At 41.6% G+C, this 18329-nt stretch overlaps 1 protein-coding gene across 8 annotated transcripts in view; it reads right to left on the minus strand.

Annotated features, from left to right (window-relative positions):
* The window catches only part of SFXN1 (sideroflexin 1), a 52077-nt gene that overhangs the window by 12096 nt on the left and 21652 nt on the right, over window positions 1-18329 (minus strand). For 5 of the 8 annotated variants that reach the window (XM_023185117.2, XM_023185118.1, XM_023185119.1 and 2 more), the window contains exons 3-8: window positions 8071-8241; window positions 7071-7169; window positions 5759-5834; window positions 5100-5185; window positions 3732-3859; window positions 621-670 (exon numbers count right to left, since the gene is read on the minus strand). In XM_023185117.2, coding sequence (XP_023040885.1) covers window positions 621-670; window positions 3732-3859; window positions 5100-5185; window positions 5759-5834; window positions 7071-7169; window positions 8071-8241 — 610 coding nt within the window. Of the gene's footprint in view, window positions 1-620; window positions 671-3679; window positions 3860-5099; window positions 5186-5758; window positions 5835-7070; window positions 7170-8070; window positions 8242-18329 lie in introns of all 8 variants that reach the window. The other 3 variants (XM_023185122.1, XM_023185123.1, XR_002725005.2) reach the window with 2 other exon arrangements.

Genomic DNA, 18329 nt, shown 5'->3' on the forward strand with positions numbered 1-18329 from the left:
TGAAAGTGGGGAGAACACAATAGTTTTTCATCTTATCATTGTGTAACAGCCTGGAACAATGCGGCAATGGTGGGCTAAGATGGGGCTAACTGCTTTTATCACTTGCCAGCTCCTTCACATGAGAAAATGCCAGGAAAATATCTACAGAAATTTCCATCTGTCACAGCAAGAAACTTATGCAACATGCCCAACTGTCTTCTGTTCAGTGTTTGTCACTGAGATGAGAGGAACTGTGGTAACTGCTCCCAAACTGAGACCCCATGAAGCTGCTACTCTGAATGATGTTTTCATTCCTGATAGGATGACTACTGACTTGTACACATATCATTCCAAATTCACATCATCCCTTCATTTTTACCCAGCCAGGCATCCAGTAGATGACTGTGTGTGTAACTGAGTTAAAACCTCTCAAAAGTAGCAATCTTTATTTACAAAAAGCTTTTTCAAATATCTGAGATTAGAAATCAAATCTTCCTGGGAACATCTTTTTATTTACATAAGTGCCCAGGAGAAAGCGGCCTTCAAATTCTATACTGTTTAGGTAGGAAATACTCTGTACAGTTTGAAATCTAAAAAGAAATAAAAAGGGTTGAGAAAATGACAAAAGAACTACAGCTTACCTTCAGAAAGGCTTTCTTTTCCAAAGTGTTCATAATGAATGGAGGGATGGCTGCAAAAAAAGACAGATCCACTTAAATCTTCATTTAATGTCAATTTTCAGCTTACATTTTTTTTTCAACCATTTAACGGAAAACTTCTGTCACTTTTAGGCTGTTTCCACTGTCATCGTAAAAACAGTTTATAGTAATTCTTTAAATTATTACATTTGAATTCATTAAATTAAAAACTGTTCCTGTTTTCTAAATTTTTGAAAAGTAATATCACATCCTCTGCCAGCCAGATCATTTTATAATCTTGAAAAATAACTTTAAGTTTAAATAGGCAAAAATGAAAATATCAAGAACTTTTTCTTCCTGTATTAATCAAACAAAGTGCACAAGGCAGGGAGGATGGTGTAAAGAATCCTGCCTTGGAGTCAGGCAGAAACTGCTTCCGTACAGACTAGACCAGGGGTCCCCAATCCCTGGGCCATGGACTGGTTTGGATCTGTGGCCTGTTAGGAACTGGGCCGCACAGCAGGAGGAGGGCAGCAGGCAACTGAATGAAGCTTTAGCTATATTTATAGCCGCTCCCCATTGCTTGCATTATGCTTGCGCTCTGCCTCCTGTCAGATCAGCGACCGTTTTACATTCTCACAGGAGCCCGAACTCCACTGAGAACTGCACATCCAAGGGATCTAGGTTGCCCGCTCCTTATGAGAATCCAGTGCCTGATGATCTGTCACTGTCTCCCATCACCCCCAGAGGGGACTGTCTAGCTGCAGGAAAACAAGCTCAGGGCTCCCACTGATTCGACATGATGGTCAGTTGTGTCATTATTTCATTATACATTACAACGTAATAATAATAGAACTAAAGTGCACAATAAATTTAGTGTGCTTGAATCATCCTGAAACCATCCCCCTGACCCTCGGTCCATGAAAAAATTATCTTCCCATGAAATGGGTCCCTGGTGCTAAAAAGGTTTGGGACCGCTGGGCTAGACCACTTGCTAGCTGGGTGATCCTGGAGAAGTTACCTAACTTCTCTGAACTTCAGTTTTCTGTTTTCTTTTTCTATAAAATGGGGGAAATTGGATACAATAATGCATGTAAAACACTGGGTATGTGGTGGACAGCATTTGTTCGTTTGCTGACAACTTTTATCAGACTAAACTGTCATATCCACTACTTCAATACGTCAATTATTCTTATAAACTGCACTGGGACAGAAAGATTGTATTTCTTCTCTGGGGACTAAGTAGTGTTTAAAATAGCCAAATCACTGGAAATGGATTTGATGGGCTGGGCTGGCTGAACTCTAAGAGGAGTGAGGCGATTCAAAACAGAAAAGACCACAATCAAAAGCAAACCCAGGGCCGGACATAGTGGTTCACAGCTGTAAACCCAGCATTTTGGGAGGCCAGGGTGGGCGGATCATTTGAGCCCAGGAGTTCTAGACCAGTTGGGCAATATGACAAAACCCTGTTTCTACAAAATATATAAAAATGAGGTGGGTGTGGTGGCACATGCCTGTAGTCCCAGCTACTTGGGAGGCTGAGGTAGGAGGATCACCTGAGGCCAGGGAAGTTGAGGCTGCAGTGAGCCATGATCACAGCACTGCACTCCAGCCTGAGGGACAGGACAATGCCCTGTCTCAAAAACAACAACAACAACAACAACAACAACAACAACAACAACAACAACACGAACCCAGGGCAGAAGCTGGAGCTGCAACCTCGATTTCAGCAAATCTGTAAATCAGGGCTCAGCAGGCACACCGAGGAGGGGGGTTCCATAGCCTCCTCTTAGGTTAGTGACAAGCGTGCTGGTCCCTGGACTCAGGGGATGCTTTGCCCATGTGTCAGGACTGTGGCTATGCAGCCACCCCTACAGAACACACTAGCCTCAGACAGGGCACCAAGGCACTCCTGTGTGAAATCAGCTAATAGCAGTTTTCCCCTAATTTGCCGGAATGTGAGTATAATGTTCCTCAAAGTTTTCCTTCGTGCACTTTTCTTCAACTTTTGTTGCCTGCTCTTCCTGCCTGCTAACGAGCAGTCACAGTGACAAAAGGAATTTAAAAACCTCCAGAAAGTATTAATGGATGACCTGACAGCAGCTGATGAAGTATACTTCATTGGCGAGCTTCATTTTAATTGCCAAGTGTTGTTTGCATTCAGTTTAGATGATGAAAATTAAACATACTAATTTCTGTTTGTTTTCTGTGAAGAGCACTCTAACTCCCAGGCCCTCTGATTTCTCAGTCTGAGAACTTTCTTTAGGCCCCCAGTCTGAAGGTAGCTCTAAGCAGCCTTAGGGTGGACTAGAGATTCTCAGCAGAACTAAATACAATGTAGAGTTTCTATTTCTGGTCATGCTGAGCCCAGCCCCTACAGGGAAAACTGACTAGTTGCTTGGCACACAATTTATCAATAGCTGCTCTAACCATTCCAATTTGCTCCATCAATTCCTTCTGGTCAAATTTCCACTGTATGGCCCTGGTCCAGCCCATCACTGCCTCTTGCCTGGATTACTAAGGCAGCCTCCTGGACAGCCTCCACTGAACATTGTTGTTCCCCTTCAGCCTATTCTCAATCCACCACCCAGAGTCACACAAATAAAACCTAAGTCAGACTGTGCTGCTCCCGTATTCAAAACCCTGCCTGGCTTCTTACCTCTCAGACTAAAACCCAAGTGTGAAACGCCAGGGCCGCCATCCATGCTCTGCTGTCTGTGGCCTCCTGACTCCCTTCCTACTGCTCCCCACCCCTCCCACTGTGCCCTAGCTGCACCTGCATCCATAATGCCTGCAACACACGAGGCAAACTCCTGCCTGTGGTTCCCTCTGCCAGAATATTCATGCCCGATACCCACTTGGCTCACTCCCACACCTCCACCTCGTGCTCTTCCCGGCTGCCCTACCTCCACCCCCACATGCCCTAGCCCCCTACCCCCTTAGCCCTCATCACCACTGCACACACTATAACTTTATTTACTTGTTTATTTTCTGCCACCCCCACGGGAAGGCAATTTCCACTAAGAGGCATGATATTTGTGTTTGTTTTCTGGTTCACAGACCTGTGAACGCTTGTTCAACCTGTATTGGAATAAATGACAAAGTCCTGCTAACCCATGCCAGGGGCTGCCATGAGAATCCTGGACACGACGACTTGTGTGATGGCTTGTTTCGCAGCGTTCGCTGACTCCCCCAAGCGGTTCCCATTTTCATCTGTGACAGGAATGCCAACTTTGAGTTCCCTGCAGAGCAAAACACATACAGAGAGCTCCACCAATGCCTTCAAGAAATGTCCCGAAACAGTACTATGTTGGGAAAGATCAAGCCTCTACTTAATTAAAATACCCACTCAAGTGTCATTTTTTGGTACTGACACATCTTTTTTTTTTGAGACAGAGTCTCACTCTGTTGCCCAGGCTGGAGTGTAGTGGTGCTACCTCTGCTCACTGCAACCTCCGCCTCCCAGGTTCAAAGCGATTCTCCTGCCTCCTCCCGAGTAGCTAGAATTATAGGCATGTGCCAGTGTGCTGGCTAATTTTTGTATTTTTAGTAGAGACGGGGTTTTGCCATGTTGGCCGGGCTGGTCTTGAATTCCTGACCTCAGGTGATCCACTTGCCTCGGCCTCCCAAAATGCTGAAATTACAGGCGTGAGCCACTGCGCCCGGCAGACACATTTATTTTTAAATACCATGGACAAGTTGAATCCTCCTTTGATAGAAATAAAAGTAAAACAACCCAGTAAACTTTTAAAACCTTTTTCAGTAACAATACGATTCGAAGGGTGGATACGCTAACTTCAATCTATGCTCATGTGCAAATTTGAGCAACTTTCCAAATGAGAAACAGATATAACACACCACGTTATTAAGTCAACAAACTTAGTATGCTGACATGGAAACAGTCACTCGCACATGGCCCTATTGTATATTTATTAACTACATTTACTAACACTAAGTATAACTTCTGCGGTTACCCCTGTTTTTTTGTTATCCATTCCAAAACGCTTTTGTTGTTCTTTCTTCTCCTTTAATTTTTGCCAGTTCTAAAACAATACTTCCAAAGATACAGAATAATGTTACTTTAAGCTCCAAAAGAAAATTCTGGAGGGAAAAAAAAGAATCTATTTTAGAGAATAAACTTTCTTTGGATAGACTTTGTCTAACCCAAGCACAACTCAATGTAAGCTTGAGATATACCTTTTAAACTTTTTATTATACAGACACAGAAAGACTATTCCAGCATCAGCCCCTCCCCACACTCCTCAGTCTGCTTCAATAATCAGTAACTCATGGCTAAGCCTGTTTTATCAACACACCCATCCTCATCCCCAACCCCAGATTATTTTGAAGGAAATCCAAGATCTCACATAATTTCACCTATACATATTAAAACAAATATTTGAAAGTTTCAACAAAGCTAATTATTACAAGAGACTCTCCCGTCAAGCACACGTCCCTACTGAGAATGCATATTCATCTTACCTTTGCCTCATTAATGGAATATTAATGCAATTAGCAGCAGCTACGGCAGCAAAGGGAACAAAACGTCCTATCAGTGGTGAGACATGCTGCAGAGGAGAAAATTTCAAAAGTTTTATCTTATTTTTCCTGTACTAGTGCATAGAAGTAACTTATTTCTTCTTGAAAACTCTGAAAAATGCAGAGTCCTATTTGCATAGAAACTCAGGCCAAGAATACTTTCAAAATTTTCCTGGCAGTATTTGTATGTTTCCCACACGGGTGTGCTGGGACCGTGCAAGCTTCTAAGGCATTGTAGCTAAGTGTGGTTGCAGGAGGATGGGCTTTGGAGTGCCGAGAGAGAGAGATGCTCTTGCCTCTCTTCAGAGCTGTGGCCTGCGGCACACTGCCCACTGCAATGCCTCTGGAGGGCTGTCAGGATGGGTGAACATTTAGCACTTTGTACACAGAGCCAGGCACAGACCACAGTCCTGGTAGGTGTTATCGGTGACAACTCTTCCCAAAGTTATTGGAAAATATAACTAAAATATGCAGTTGAAGATAAGGACTATAACAAGAAAGCCATATGACTTGAACTATTTTAAGAAATAATAGAGGGATTTAGAGCCAGACAGATGATAACAAATTAAGCAGCTTTACTATGGAAATAAAAATCTGAGTACCTTGGTCAATGCGTTGAGTCCTAGAGCTGTTGCTACAGCACCAGTTGTTGCAGAAACGTAAGCTGTTCCCAACTCACTGAAAAGAAAAAAGGATATCGTGTAGACAACGAGGGCATGTCAGAAAACTGGTGCAACATTATTTGAAGAAATAAAAGGGAAATATAAAAGAGAATGATTCAGAATGAAGAGTCTACAAAACAACATTATCACTCCACAAATAGGGGAATCTAGAGAAAAAGCAAGCAGATCCGTAAAAAATGGGATTCTTCACACGTATCTTGACTGTAACTCCAAAAGCAGACATGTATTCTTTGAGGTGAGTTCGTTAAAATACATAAATAAATAAACATACAGACTTTGTATTCGTGGAAAGGAGGGCAGCTGTGCGCTGCATGTAGGAAGCTATGAATACAGGAGAATGCATATTGGGCTAAATGTTTGGAGCACATTTGTTTAAAATACTTCTCAAAATATTAATATACACACTGAAAGCAAAAACGAAGTGCTGCCATTTAAAAAATGATATCTTAACTGTATAAAAATACTAAGTCTTATCATCCAAAAACTATAAAGCCCAAGCAATTCTCTCTTAAAAGAAATTTTAATTGTGATAAACATCATTGGGTTTCAGAGTTGAAGATCCTTTGTTCCATATGACAACAGTAGAAGAATATGGGTTGTCAAAAGCAATTTTAAGTGATAAAAAAGAGAAGCACTTTTCTTTCAAGTATAATACAATTATGCTAACTAACATTTGTGGTTAACTAATCTTGTTAGCCTATTTTTCTTTTCAACAGGTGACAAAAAATTAAACTCATTGCTTTCTTTTGGGCTCCAGAGATGAGCTATTTTAAAAACACATCAGATACAAAGGTCACACCACCATGATCTCCCCTTGATTTCTGCAGAGACCACACTTTGTCTCCTCTACTTTTAACATTGGTGTCTGTCGACTCAGGCAGGGTAGATGGGGGAACAGCCTGTCACTTATCAGAGGCCAGACTGGTGCTGCCTGCTGTGTGTTCTATCGGGCCATGAGCTCCAGGGTGAGAAGGAGGTATCATCCTACCAGTACCTCCAAAGCCATGAGTAACGTCTGAGAAGGTAGGCTGGAAGAAGACAGTTTTCTTGATAGAGAGAGAGAAAAAGAAACACTTTACTTTTTAAAAAAAAGCTACAAAAAAGATGCCACATAATATCCTGAACAATATAAAAATGTGTACACATACGCTTTTTTAAATAGGGGAGTATCACCACTTAATAAAATGAAGGTTGGAGAACTGCAGAGAGCGGTCAAATCTCATAGCCTTACTTGACAGTGAGGGGTGCGTCTCCACTTCTGTTGGTGTAATTGACGACGGCATTGAAGGACTGGTTAATCCACTGCCAGAACAGCACAGCCGGCGTAGTCCTAAAACAGAGCCATCCGTCACATACCCACCATCACCGGGACCCAGCCGCGGCACAGAACAGAAAATGTGGACACCAGTAACCACAGAGGAGACGTACTGGGGAAGGGAGAAAGCCACAAGGCCACAGGCTTAGGACCTGTGTCCTGGGCAAGCTTTTATCCTCTGGGATCATCCATGTCCTCGTTCCGTAGATATAGACAACACCAAGCTCAGAGGGTTACCATGAGGATGAAGTAAGATAAAAGTTGTAGAGAGCCTGGTACAGAATAGACATTCAATAAATGCCAGATCCCTTCTTTTGGGGAAAAAAGACACAATTTGTAGGCTAAGCAGTCCTGGGCCCTCCTAACAGCATGAGGAGTGCTATATGTCTGTGTCTACACATACACCTTTAGTGTGCCTCTATCTACACTCATACTTATACCTATATCTATATGAATGGAGTCAAAGGAGAATCTGCTTGCAGACTCTTTTTTCTTTTTCCATTTCATTCTGTTTTGGGGCTAAGATTTAGAAAAAAGATTCGACCTCCTTTTGAACAACTAAGAAGATGCTATTTAGCAGGGGGGAAAGGTTAAAAAAAAAGAGTCCCAGAGTAACAACATTCAAACACAATGGAACTAAAAGTCAAATGACTTTTTTCTTTTTACATCAATAATGCCCCATTTTTTGTTTTTTATTGTCTTCAATTTTATTTTTTATTGTATAAACTAAAGGAGTTCAACATGATATTTCGATTCATAAGTACATTACGGAACGAGTCAAGCAAGCTAATTACCTTGTTTGCCACTTCATATACTTATGAAATAACACTAATTTCAACAAAATTATTTACATACAAAAATAGACTTTGGGCTTCTGTAATGGTAAACAAACTGTTGCTACATATTCATAACGTACCTGTAAAACGTCATCATGCAACCTGTGATGGTCATGTTCATGGGAACCTGGGCTGACATTCTTCCTATCAAAATCATCTTCTCCCCAGTGTCAGGATGAAAAGCTGAATCATAGATGTACTTTGCTCTCCACAATTCATTTTCTGTAAGACCAGGAGGAACAATTCCTTGCCTAAGAAAATAACAAATAATATGGCAATTGCTCATTTCAAATATCTCCCCAGTACCCTAGAGACAAGTGGCTACAAGATTTTAAAAGTTTATGCTCTGGCCAGGCATGGAGGCTCACGCCTGTAATCCCAGCACTCTGGGAGGCTGAGGCAGGCAGATCACGAGGTCAAGAGATTGAGACCATCCTGGCCAACATGGTGAAACTCTGTCTCTACTACAAATACAAAAATTAGTGGGGTGTGGTGGCACCTGCCTGTAATCCCAGCCACTCGGGAGGCTGAGGCAGGAGAATTGCTTGAATCTGGGAGGCAGATGTTGCAGTAAGCTGAGATCGCACCATTGCACTCCAGCCTGGTGACAGAGCGAGACTCTGACTCAAAAAAAAAAAAAAAAAAAAAAGTTTATGCTCACCTAAAACACTTGTGCCTAGATAGAGTGATAAATTTGTTACATATAGTCAGCAAAGATTTCAAAACATGTAGGACAATAAGCACTTAAAATGAACATTTCAGGCTGGGCATGGTGGCTTATGCCTGTAATCTCAGCACTTTGGGAGGCTGAGGCAGGAGGATTGCTTGAGCCCAGGAATTCAAAACCAGCCTGAGCAACATGGTGAGACTCTGTCTCTACAGAAAAAATAAAAATCATACCACTGTATTCCAGCCTAGGCAGAGTAAGATCCTCTCAAAAAAAAAAATTCAAACCTGTTCATCTCAAATTACCTGTAGTTTGGAAAAGCCAGAAAACAAATTATATATAGGGAACAGGGGAGCATTCAACTTTGAAATACTCTTTAAGTGACATATTTTATAATGTATTTTGAATTTGTAAACTCTAAAATATTTTAACCAATTAGACAAAAGTTATGGTAATCAAGGATATTCATTTTTACACCTATAGAATGAAAAGCTAGTACACGAAGAATTTTTTTTTTTTTTTTTTCTGAGATGGAGTCTCGCTCTGTCGCCCAGGCTGGAGTGCAGTGGCCGGATCTCAGCTCACTGCAAGTGCCGCCTCCTGAGTTTACGCCATTCTTCTGCCTCAGCCTCCCGAGTAGCTGGGACTACAAGTGCCCGCCACCTCGCCTGGCTAGGCTTTTGTATATTTTAGTAGAGACGGGGTTTCACCGTGTTAGCCAGGATGGTCTCGATCTCCTGACCTCGCGATCCACCCGTCTCAGCCTCCCAAAGTGCTGGGATTACAGGCGTGAGCCATTGCGCCCGGTCTTTTTTTTTTTTTTTTTTTTAAAGACAGGGTCTCACTCTGTCACCCAGGCTGAAGTGCAATGGCATGATCTCTGCTCACCATAGCCTTGAACTCCTGGGCTCAAATGATCCTCCCACCTCAGTTTCCTGAGTAGCTGGGACCATAGGCATGCACCACCATGCCTGCCTAATTTTTTTGCATTTTTCGTAGACACAGGATTTTACCATGTTGCCCAGGCTGGTTTTGAACTCTTGGCTTTAAGCGATCTGCCTGCCATGGCCTCCAAAGTGCTGGATTACAGGTGTGAGCCACCATGTCTAGCCTCAGAAGACTCTTGATGGAAAAAAAAAAAAAACGAACTGTTAGGTACATCATTCTTTATTTCCTTCCCTTTATCAAAAAAACACATATTCATTGTCAAAAATGTAGAAAACACAGGAATCTATTAGAGCACTTAAAATCACTGAAGTCTTTACCTACTCATCTCCAGTGGTAATGTTTTCATGCGTATATTTTCATTCTCTCTTCTGGAATCTAAATGTGATGTGTTTACTTAAAGGCCTCACACCGGATCTGCTGCTTTATAACCGCCTTCTTTAATCAGTAATATATTGCAAACATGTCTCTGTGTCTTCAGATATTCTTCTATATAATCTATACGGGGTTGAACTGTGTCTCCCCCAAATTCATGTCCACCTGCAACCTCAGAATGTGACTGGATTTGGAAATGGGGTCTCTGTAGATGCAGTTAGTTCAGATGAAGGCATACTGGATTAGAGTGGTCCCTAAATCCAATGAATGGTGTCCTTATAGGAAGGCCACGTGCAATCAGACATAGAAGAAGGCCAAGTGATGAAGGAGGCAGAAATGACAGTGATGTACCCATATACCAAGGCACACCAAAACATTCCTAGAGCTTCTAGAACCTTGGAAACCCCAAGGAAGGATTCTCAGAGGGAGCATGGCCCTGTTGACACCTTGATATCAGACCTCGAGCCTCCATAACTGTGAGGCTCAAGTTGGTGGCAATTTGTTATGGCAGCCTTAATAAATTAATAGGCCAGGCATGGTGGCTCACACCTGTAATCCCAGCACTTCAGAGGCCAAGGTGGGTGGATCACGAGGTCAGGAGTTCAAGACCAGCCTGGCCAACATAGTGAAAACCCGTCTCTACTAAAAATACAAAAATTAGCCAGGTGTAGTGGCAGGCGCCTGTAATCCCAGCTGCCCAGGAGGCTGAGGCAGGAAAATCAGTTGAACCTGAGGGGCAGTGGTTGCAGTGAGCCAAGATCGTACTACTGCACTCCAGCCTGGGCAACAGAACGAGACTTTGTCTCCCAAAAAAAAAAAAAAAAAAAAGAAATGAATATACCATCTTTTTAAGTGCTTCACAGTATTCTATTATACATGATTATAAGATACTGTAATATATACGAGTCTCCTAGTGTTGGGCATATAAATTGCTTCTAATTTTACTCCATTTGTAAAGGATAAGAAAGTAAATAAACTCTCATACATAAATCTATCTCCACATCCAAGATTATTCTGAAAGAAATGAGTAAATTTCCTGGAACAAAAGCTATGTACAACATTAAAACTTTTAGCTTTTTTCTCTACTTGACTATGTCTTTTTAAAAAAAATCACCAACCACAGCAGCATCATTGTTATTTATGTAATTTGTATGCGTACTTTGTACACTATAATTAACTCCAATTTTAATGTTTTTGGTTGTGTTATCTGCTGTCCTGAAAATTATTATTTTTATGTAATTAGGTAGGAACAAACAAAATTTTTATCTAGAAAGATTATACAAATGTTCACCCATATTTCTAGCATTCTCAGAACAGTTGTTTTCTTTTTGTCATTTAAGGTTTTAATGTATTTGGAATTTATTTTAATATGAAAATGTGGACTAAGCGTGGTGGTTCATGCCTGTAAGCCCAGCACTTTGGGAGGCCAAGGCAGGCAGATCACCTGAGGTCAGGAGTTTGACACCAGCCTGGTCAACATGGCGAAATCCCCCCTATAAAACTTAGCTGGGCATGGTGGCAGGTGCCTGTAATAATCCCAGCTACTTGGAAGGCTGAGGCAGAATTGCTTGAACCTGGGAGGCAGAGATTGCATTGAGCCAAGACAGTGCCGCTGCACTCCAGACTGGGCAACAAGAATGAAACTAAGTCTCAAAAGAAAAAAAAAGAAAATGTGAAACTTTCTTAAGTTTCTCTTTTGGCTGGCCTGCATCAATGGAGAGTTCATGAGTACTAGCCTTGATTTCTAGACTTTCTATTGTGTTTCCACTTATCTACACATTCTGACGCCAACACCCACCATTTTAACTTGACAGTCAATTTTAATATTGGGTAGAGCAATCATCCCACAATCTATTCTTCTTTTTCTTGTTCTAAAATGCCTTATACTAACTTATTGTCCCAGATAAACCTTAGAATTATTATTATTATTATTATTATTATTATTATTATTATTATTATTATTATTTTTGAGACAGAGTTTTGCTCTTGTTGCCCAGGTTGGAGTGCAATAGCGCGATCTCGGCTCACTGTAACCTCTACCTCTTGGGTTCAAGCGATTCTCCTGCCCCAGCCTGCTCCTGTAACTGGGATGACAGGCACCCGCCACCACATCCAGCTAATGTTTTTTGTATTTTTAGTAGAGATGGGGTTTCACCATGTTGGCCAGGCTGGTCTTGAACTCTTGATCTCAGGTGATGCCTCTGCCTCGGCCTCCCAAAGTGCTGGGATAACAGGCGTGAGCCACTACACCAGGCAAGAATTATTTTATCAGTTTTACAGGTGATCACAATTGTAATTTGACTGAAACTGTATTAATCTGGAGAAAACTGACACCTCTACAGTCTCCAGCCTTTCTACCCAGGCCTACTGCACATCTCTCCATTTACTGAAACTTAACATGATTCCAAATGTTTTCGTCATTGACGCAAATTTCTGGGTACATTTCTTCCCACGTAATTTACATTTTAAAAAAATTGTTCTGGCTGGGTGCAGTGGCTCTCATCTGTAATCCCAGCACTTTGGGAGGCCAAGGCAGGTGGATCACGAGGTCAGGAGATTGAGACCATCCTGGCTAACATGGTGAAACCCTGTCTCTATCAAAAATAGAAAAAATTAGCTGGGCGTGGTGGCACACGCCTATAGTCCCAGTTACTTGGGAGGCTGAGGCAGGAGAATGGCATGAACCAGGGAGGCGGGGCGTGCAGTGAGCCGAGATTGTGCCACTGCACTCCAGCCCGGGCGACAGAGCAAGACTCCGTCTCAAAAAAAAAAAAAAAAAGATAATAATTGTTCTTATGAAGTGAATTAAAAACACTGTGTAATTGCTTGTGGCTGGTACATAGGAAACTACTGTTGTTTTGTGTTTATTATAAGTAGCCCCCTCATTGTATTTTTATTTGTTCTATGGTTTTTCAGTTGTTATGGTCTCTTCTTTTTTTTTTTTTTTTGAGATAGACTTTTGCTCTGTCGCCCCGGCGAGTGCAGTTGTGCAATATTGGCTCACCGCAAGCTCTGCCTCCCAGGTTCATGTAATTCTCCTGCCTCAGCCTCTGGAGTACCTGGGATTACAGGTGTGCGCCACCACGCCCGGCTAGTTTTTGTATTTGTAGTACAGACGGGGTTTCACCACGTTGGCCAGGCTGGTGTTGAACTCCTGACCTCAGGTGATTTGCCCGCCTTGGCCTCCCAAAGTGCTGGGATTACAGGCATGAGTCACCTTGCCTGGCTGAGTATTCTCATACATATTACATACATTATGGAAAAAAAAGAAAGGGCTCATGTCCAAGTTTGGGAAAAATGATTAAGCAGCTTTATTTTTACTCCTGGACTTTTTGGAAACTTTGAACAGTTAATGGAATGTGACATTCTCAAAAGTGGAATGTAAACTTTCTCAAATTTGACTACCAAAACCCTCTCCCTTTCTCTCTGCCTCCCTTGATTCCTCTCTGCCCCATTCTTTTCTTTCTCTAAGTATTTCATAGGATTTCTTTATTTTTTTTCTTTAATTTGTTTTGAGATGGAGTGTCATTCTTGTTGCCCAAGCTGGAGTGCAATGGCATAATCTTGGCCCACTGCAACCTCTACCTCCCAGGTTCAAGCAATTCTCCTGCCTCAGCCTCCCGAGTAGGTGGGATTACAGGTGCGTGCCACTATGCCTGGCAATTTTTTGTATTTTTAGTAGAAACGGGGTTTCACCATGTTAACCAGGCTGGTCTTGAACTCCCGACCTCAGGTGATCCACCTGGCTCTGTCTCCAAAAGTGCTGGGATTACAGGCGTGAGCCGACGCACCCGGCCAGGGTTCCTTTTCTTTAGAGGTCTTTTTGGGAAGTTCAGCTCTAGTGTTCCATTATTTCGTGCACTGGTCACTACTGATGTGGGATATGCATTCTTTTTTTTTTTTTCTTTTTTTTTTTGAGACAGAGTCTCGCTCTGCCGCCCAGGTTGGAGTGCAGTGGCCGGATCTCGGCTCACTGCAAGCTCCGCCTCCCAGGTTCAGGCCATTCTCCTGCCTCAGCCTCCCGAGTAGCTGGGACGACAGGCGCCCGCCACCTCGCCCGGCTAGTTTTTTGTATTTTTAGTAGAGACGGGTTTTCACCGTGTTAGCCAGGATGGTCTTGATCTTCTGACCTTGTGATCTGCCCGCCTCGGCCTCCCAAAGTGCTGGGATTACAGGCTTGAGCCACCGCGCCCGGCCCGATATGCATTCTTAATAATTAAAGAAGTACTATGCATTATTCCTGATTAATTATTTTATGGGAAATATATAATTTTACCTTCTTTTGGGCATCTATCAAGATGTGGCTTTTTTGCTCTGACATACTGATGTGATAAATTACATTAATAAATGTCCTAAATATAAATCACCTTTTCATTCTTGGAATAAATTCTACCAGTTCATGTTTTAACACAAGGTTGGATGTTATGTGTTGGTGTTTTATTTTGGATTTTTGCATTATCAATTTGTAAGACAGGCCATTGTTTCTTTTTGTATTTTTTTTTAAATCATTTATTGTATCAGGGTTGCAATGAATTGGGAAGCATTTCCTTTTTTTCTATGATGTCATAACATTTTAAAATTAAATCAGCTTTATTGAGGTATAACTTAAATACCATAAAAATCACCCACTTTAAGTGTCCAATTTGATAAGTTTTGAAAAAATGTACTCAGTGGTGTAACCACCCCAGAATTGTGGTACAGCATATTTCCATGTCTTCAACAGTTCCCTTGGGCCCCTCTGGAGTTATTTCCTCACTTCCTGTCAACCAATGGATCTATTTTCTAACACTATATTGCCTTTTCAAGAATTTCACACAAATGGAATCATAGAGTGAGTAGATATATGTTTTGTGTATTTTGTATTTGACCTCTTTCACTTTGCATAATGCTTTTGAGATGCACCTTGTTGTTTATATGAGTTGGTTAATCCATTCGATGGATGGATGTACCAGTTATTTATTTATTTATTATTATTTTGAGATGGTGTTTCACTCTTGTTGCCCAAGCTGGAGTGCAATGGCATGATCTTGGCTCATCACAACCTCTGCCTCCTGGGTTCAAGCGATTCTCCTGCCTCAGCCTCCCAAGTAGCTGGGATTACAGGCATGTACCACCAAGCCCGGCAAATTTTTTATATTTTTAGTACAGACGGGGTTTCTCCATGTTGTCCAGGCTGGTCTTGAACTCCTGAGCTCAGGCAATCCTCCCGCCTCTGCCTCCCAAAGTGCTGGGATTACAGGCATGAGCCACTGCACCCGGCCAGTACCAGCTATTTATCAATTTTCTTTTTAGTTATTCTGAAACTGCTTTTGCAAAATTATAACTAAGGAAATTATGACAGTGAAAGAAATCAGAACTAACCGACTCTATCTTGCTTGTAATCCTTAAGCGGTCCTTGTTCATTCCTGGGCATAGGCTGAACTAACCTTGGGAAGGAATTCAGTTCATGGTTTGACTCTGAAACAAAATGACTCCCTTCTTGCCTGGGGTCCAGTCTGCCTTTGCAGGACTACCAAATTAGCTACAAGATTAGAAATTACAGTTTAAGGGTCATGCAGTCTCTGGCTCCAAGAACCTGAACCTCTCCAAATTGCTCCTGGGGCTAACGTCACTGTATTGTAAAACCTAAGATCAGAGCTTGAGATATTTTGCACTTTGGATCAGCTGACACCATCCAGACTAGTAATCTGGCCCAACCAGTTCTGCCATCACACCCAGGAAGATAAGACATTAAAAAACCTCACTTCGACCCTCTATGATTCCATATCCAACCTGACCAATCAACACTCCCCACTTCCCAAGCCCCTACCCACCAAATTATCTTTAAAAACTCTCATCACCCACAGCGAGACTGATTTGAATAATAATAAAACTCCGGTCTCCCTCACAGCCAGCTCTGTGTGGATTACTCTTTCTCCATTGTGATTCCTGTCTTGATAAATCGGTTCTGTCTGGGCAGCAGGCAAGGTGAACCCAACGGGTGGTTACAAAGTCTAGTAGGTGAAGTAGGTGTGAAGTAGTATCTTCTTGTGGATTTGCATTTCCCTAGTAACTAAAAATGCCGAGCATAGTTCCATATGCTTACTTGCTATTCCTGTATTTTCAATGGTGAAGTGTCCTCAGTCTACTCAAATCTTTTGTCCACTTAAAAAAATTGGGTTGGGTAATTACTGGTTGGATATAGTTCAAGTGATATAGTTCAGTATTGATAGAGTTCTCTATATCTTCTGGATACAAATCCTTTATGAGATATAAGTTTTGCAAATATTTTCCTTCAGTCTGTGAATTGCATTTTTATTTTCAAAACAGTGTCTTCTGTCATGAAAAGACTTTACTTTTGATGAAGTCCAATTTATCAGTGTTTTTCTCTTTCCATTTCAATTGATAATTGTTCACTCTTATGTCTTATCTAAGAAATTTCTGCCCATATTGCCAGGCACGGTGGCTCACGCCTGTAATCCCAGCACTTTGCGGGGCTGAGGCGGGTGGATCATGAGGTTGAGAGATCGAGACCATCCTGACTAACACGGTGAAACCCCATCTCTATTAAAAATACAAAAAATTAGCTGGGTGTGGTGGCACAGGTCTGTAGTCCCAGCTACTCGGGAGGCTGAGTCAGGAGAATGGTGTGAACCTGGGAGGTGGAGGTTACGTTGAGCCGAGATTGTGCCACTGCACTCCAGCCTAGGCGACAGAGTGAGACTCTGTCTCAAAAAAAAAAAAACCTTTGTCCATATCAAAGTCATAAAGATTTTCTTCTGTTTTTTCTAGAAGTTGAATAGTGTTAGCTAGTATATTTAGGTCTATTATCCATTTCAAGTTAAATTTTGTTTACAGGATGAGTTAAGGATCAAGATCCATTTTTTTATTTCCAGAACTATTCATCGAACAGAGTATCCTTTCCTCATTGAATTATCTTGGCTCCTTTATGTAAAATCAGTTAACTATATATATTTGTGCCTATTTCAGGATTCTCTTCTGTTACATAGATCTAAATGTGTCTCCTTACAACAATGCTAAACTGTCGTTACTATGAGAGCTTTATAGTCAGTTTTAAGACCAGGTAGTGTAAGTTTCTCAGCTTCATTCTTTTTAAAAATTGTTTCCAATATTCTAGGCTCCCTTTATTTCCACATAAACATTAGAAGTAGCTCGTCAGTGTCTAAAAAGAGCCTGCTGGGGTTTTGATGATTACAATGAATATTACATAAATTTGGGAAGACATGATATCTTAACAATATTGAGTCTTCCAATACAGGAACACTGCATATCTCCCCATTTTTTAAAAAAACTCAAGTTCTGTTTTTTTCTCTGTAATATGTGTGTGTGTGTGTGTATGTGTGTGTGTGTGTGTGTATTGGTGTACAGGCATTTTATCTATTTCGTTAAAGTGATCTCCAAGTACTTAATATTTTTGTTACTACTGAAAATGGTATTATTTTTAAAATTTCAAAATTACAGTTGTTAATTGCTACTAGATAGAAATGAAATCGATTTTTGTACATTGATCTTGTATCTTGTAACTTTACTAAATCCATTTATCCTAGTTGGTTTTTTGTAAATTCCTTTTTTTTTTTTTTTTTTGAGACAGAGTTTTGTTCTTGTCACCCAGGCTGTAGTACAAAGGTGCAATCTCAGCTCACTGCAACCTCCACCTCCCAGGTTCAAGTGATTCTCTTGCCTCAGCATCCCAAGTAGCTGGGATTACAGGCATGCGTCACTAGGCCTGGCTAATTTTGTATTTTTAGTAGACACAAGGTTTCACCATGTTGGCCAGGCTGGTCTTGAACTCCTGACCTCAGGTGATCCACCCACCTTGGCCTCCCAGAGTGTTGGGATTACAGGCATGAGCCACTGCGCCTGGCCTGGTAAATTCTTTCTATATAGATGATCACAATTTCTGTGAATAAGGAAAGTTTTACTTTTTCATGTCCTATCTTTGCCTTTTTTGAAAAAAAAAAGTTTAAATTTTCTCTTAATGCCCTAGTTAGAACCTCTAGCACAATGCTGAAGAAAAGTAATGAGAGCAGAAATGCTCGCCTTGCTCCCCAGTCTCAGAAGGAACGTGTTCATACTGTCACCATTAGGTCTGATGTTAGTGGTAGGGCTTTTGTAGTTGTACCTTCCCCTTCTATTCCTAGTTTGCTGACAGCTGTATCAGGTATGGATGTTGGATTTTGTCTGCTTTTTCTGCATCTATTTATATGGTAATATGGTTTTCTGTTTTAGTCTACTGATAGTGATTTTTTTTTGAGACGGAGCCTCGCTCTGTCGCCCAGGCTGGAGTGCAGTGGCACAATCTCGGCTCACTGCAAGCTCCGCCTCCCGGGTTCACGCCATTCCCCTGCCTCA

This window comes from Piliocolobus tephrosceles, chromosome 4, assembly GCF_002776525.5.
Source record: "Piliocolobus tephrosceles isolate RC106 chromosome 4, ASM277652v3, whole genome shotgun sequence".
Lineage (NCBI taxonomy): Eukaryota > Metazoa > Chordata > Mammalia > Primates > Cercopithecidae > Piliocolobus > Piliocolobus tephrosceles.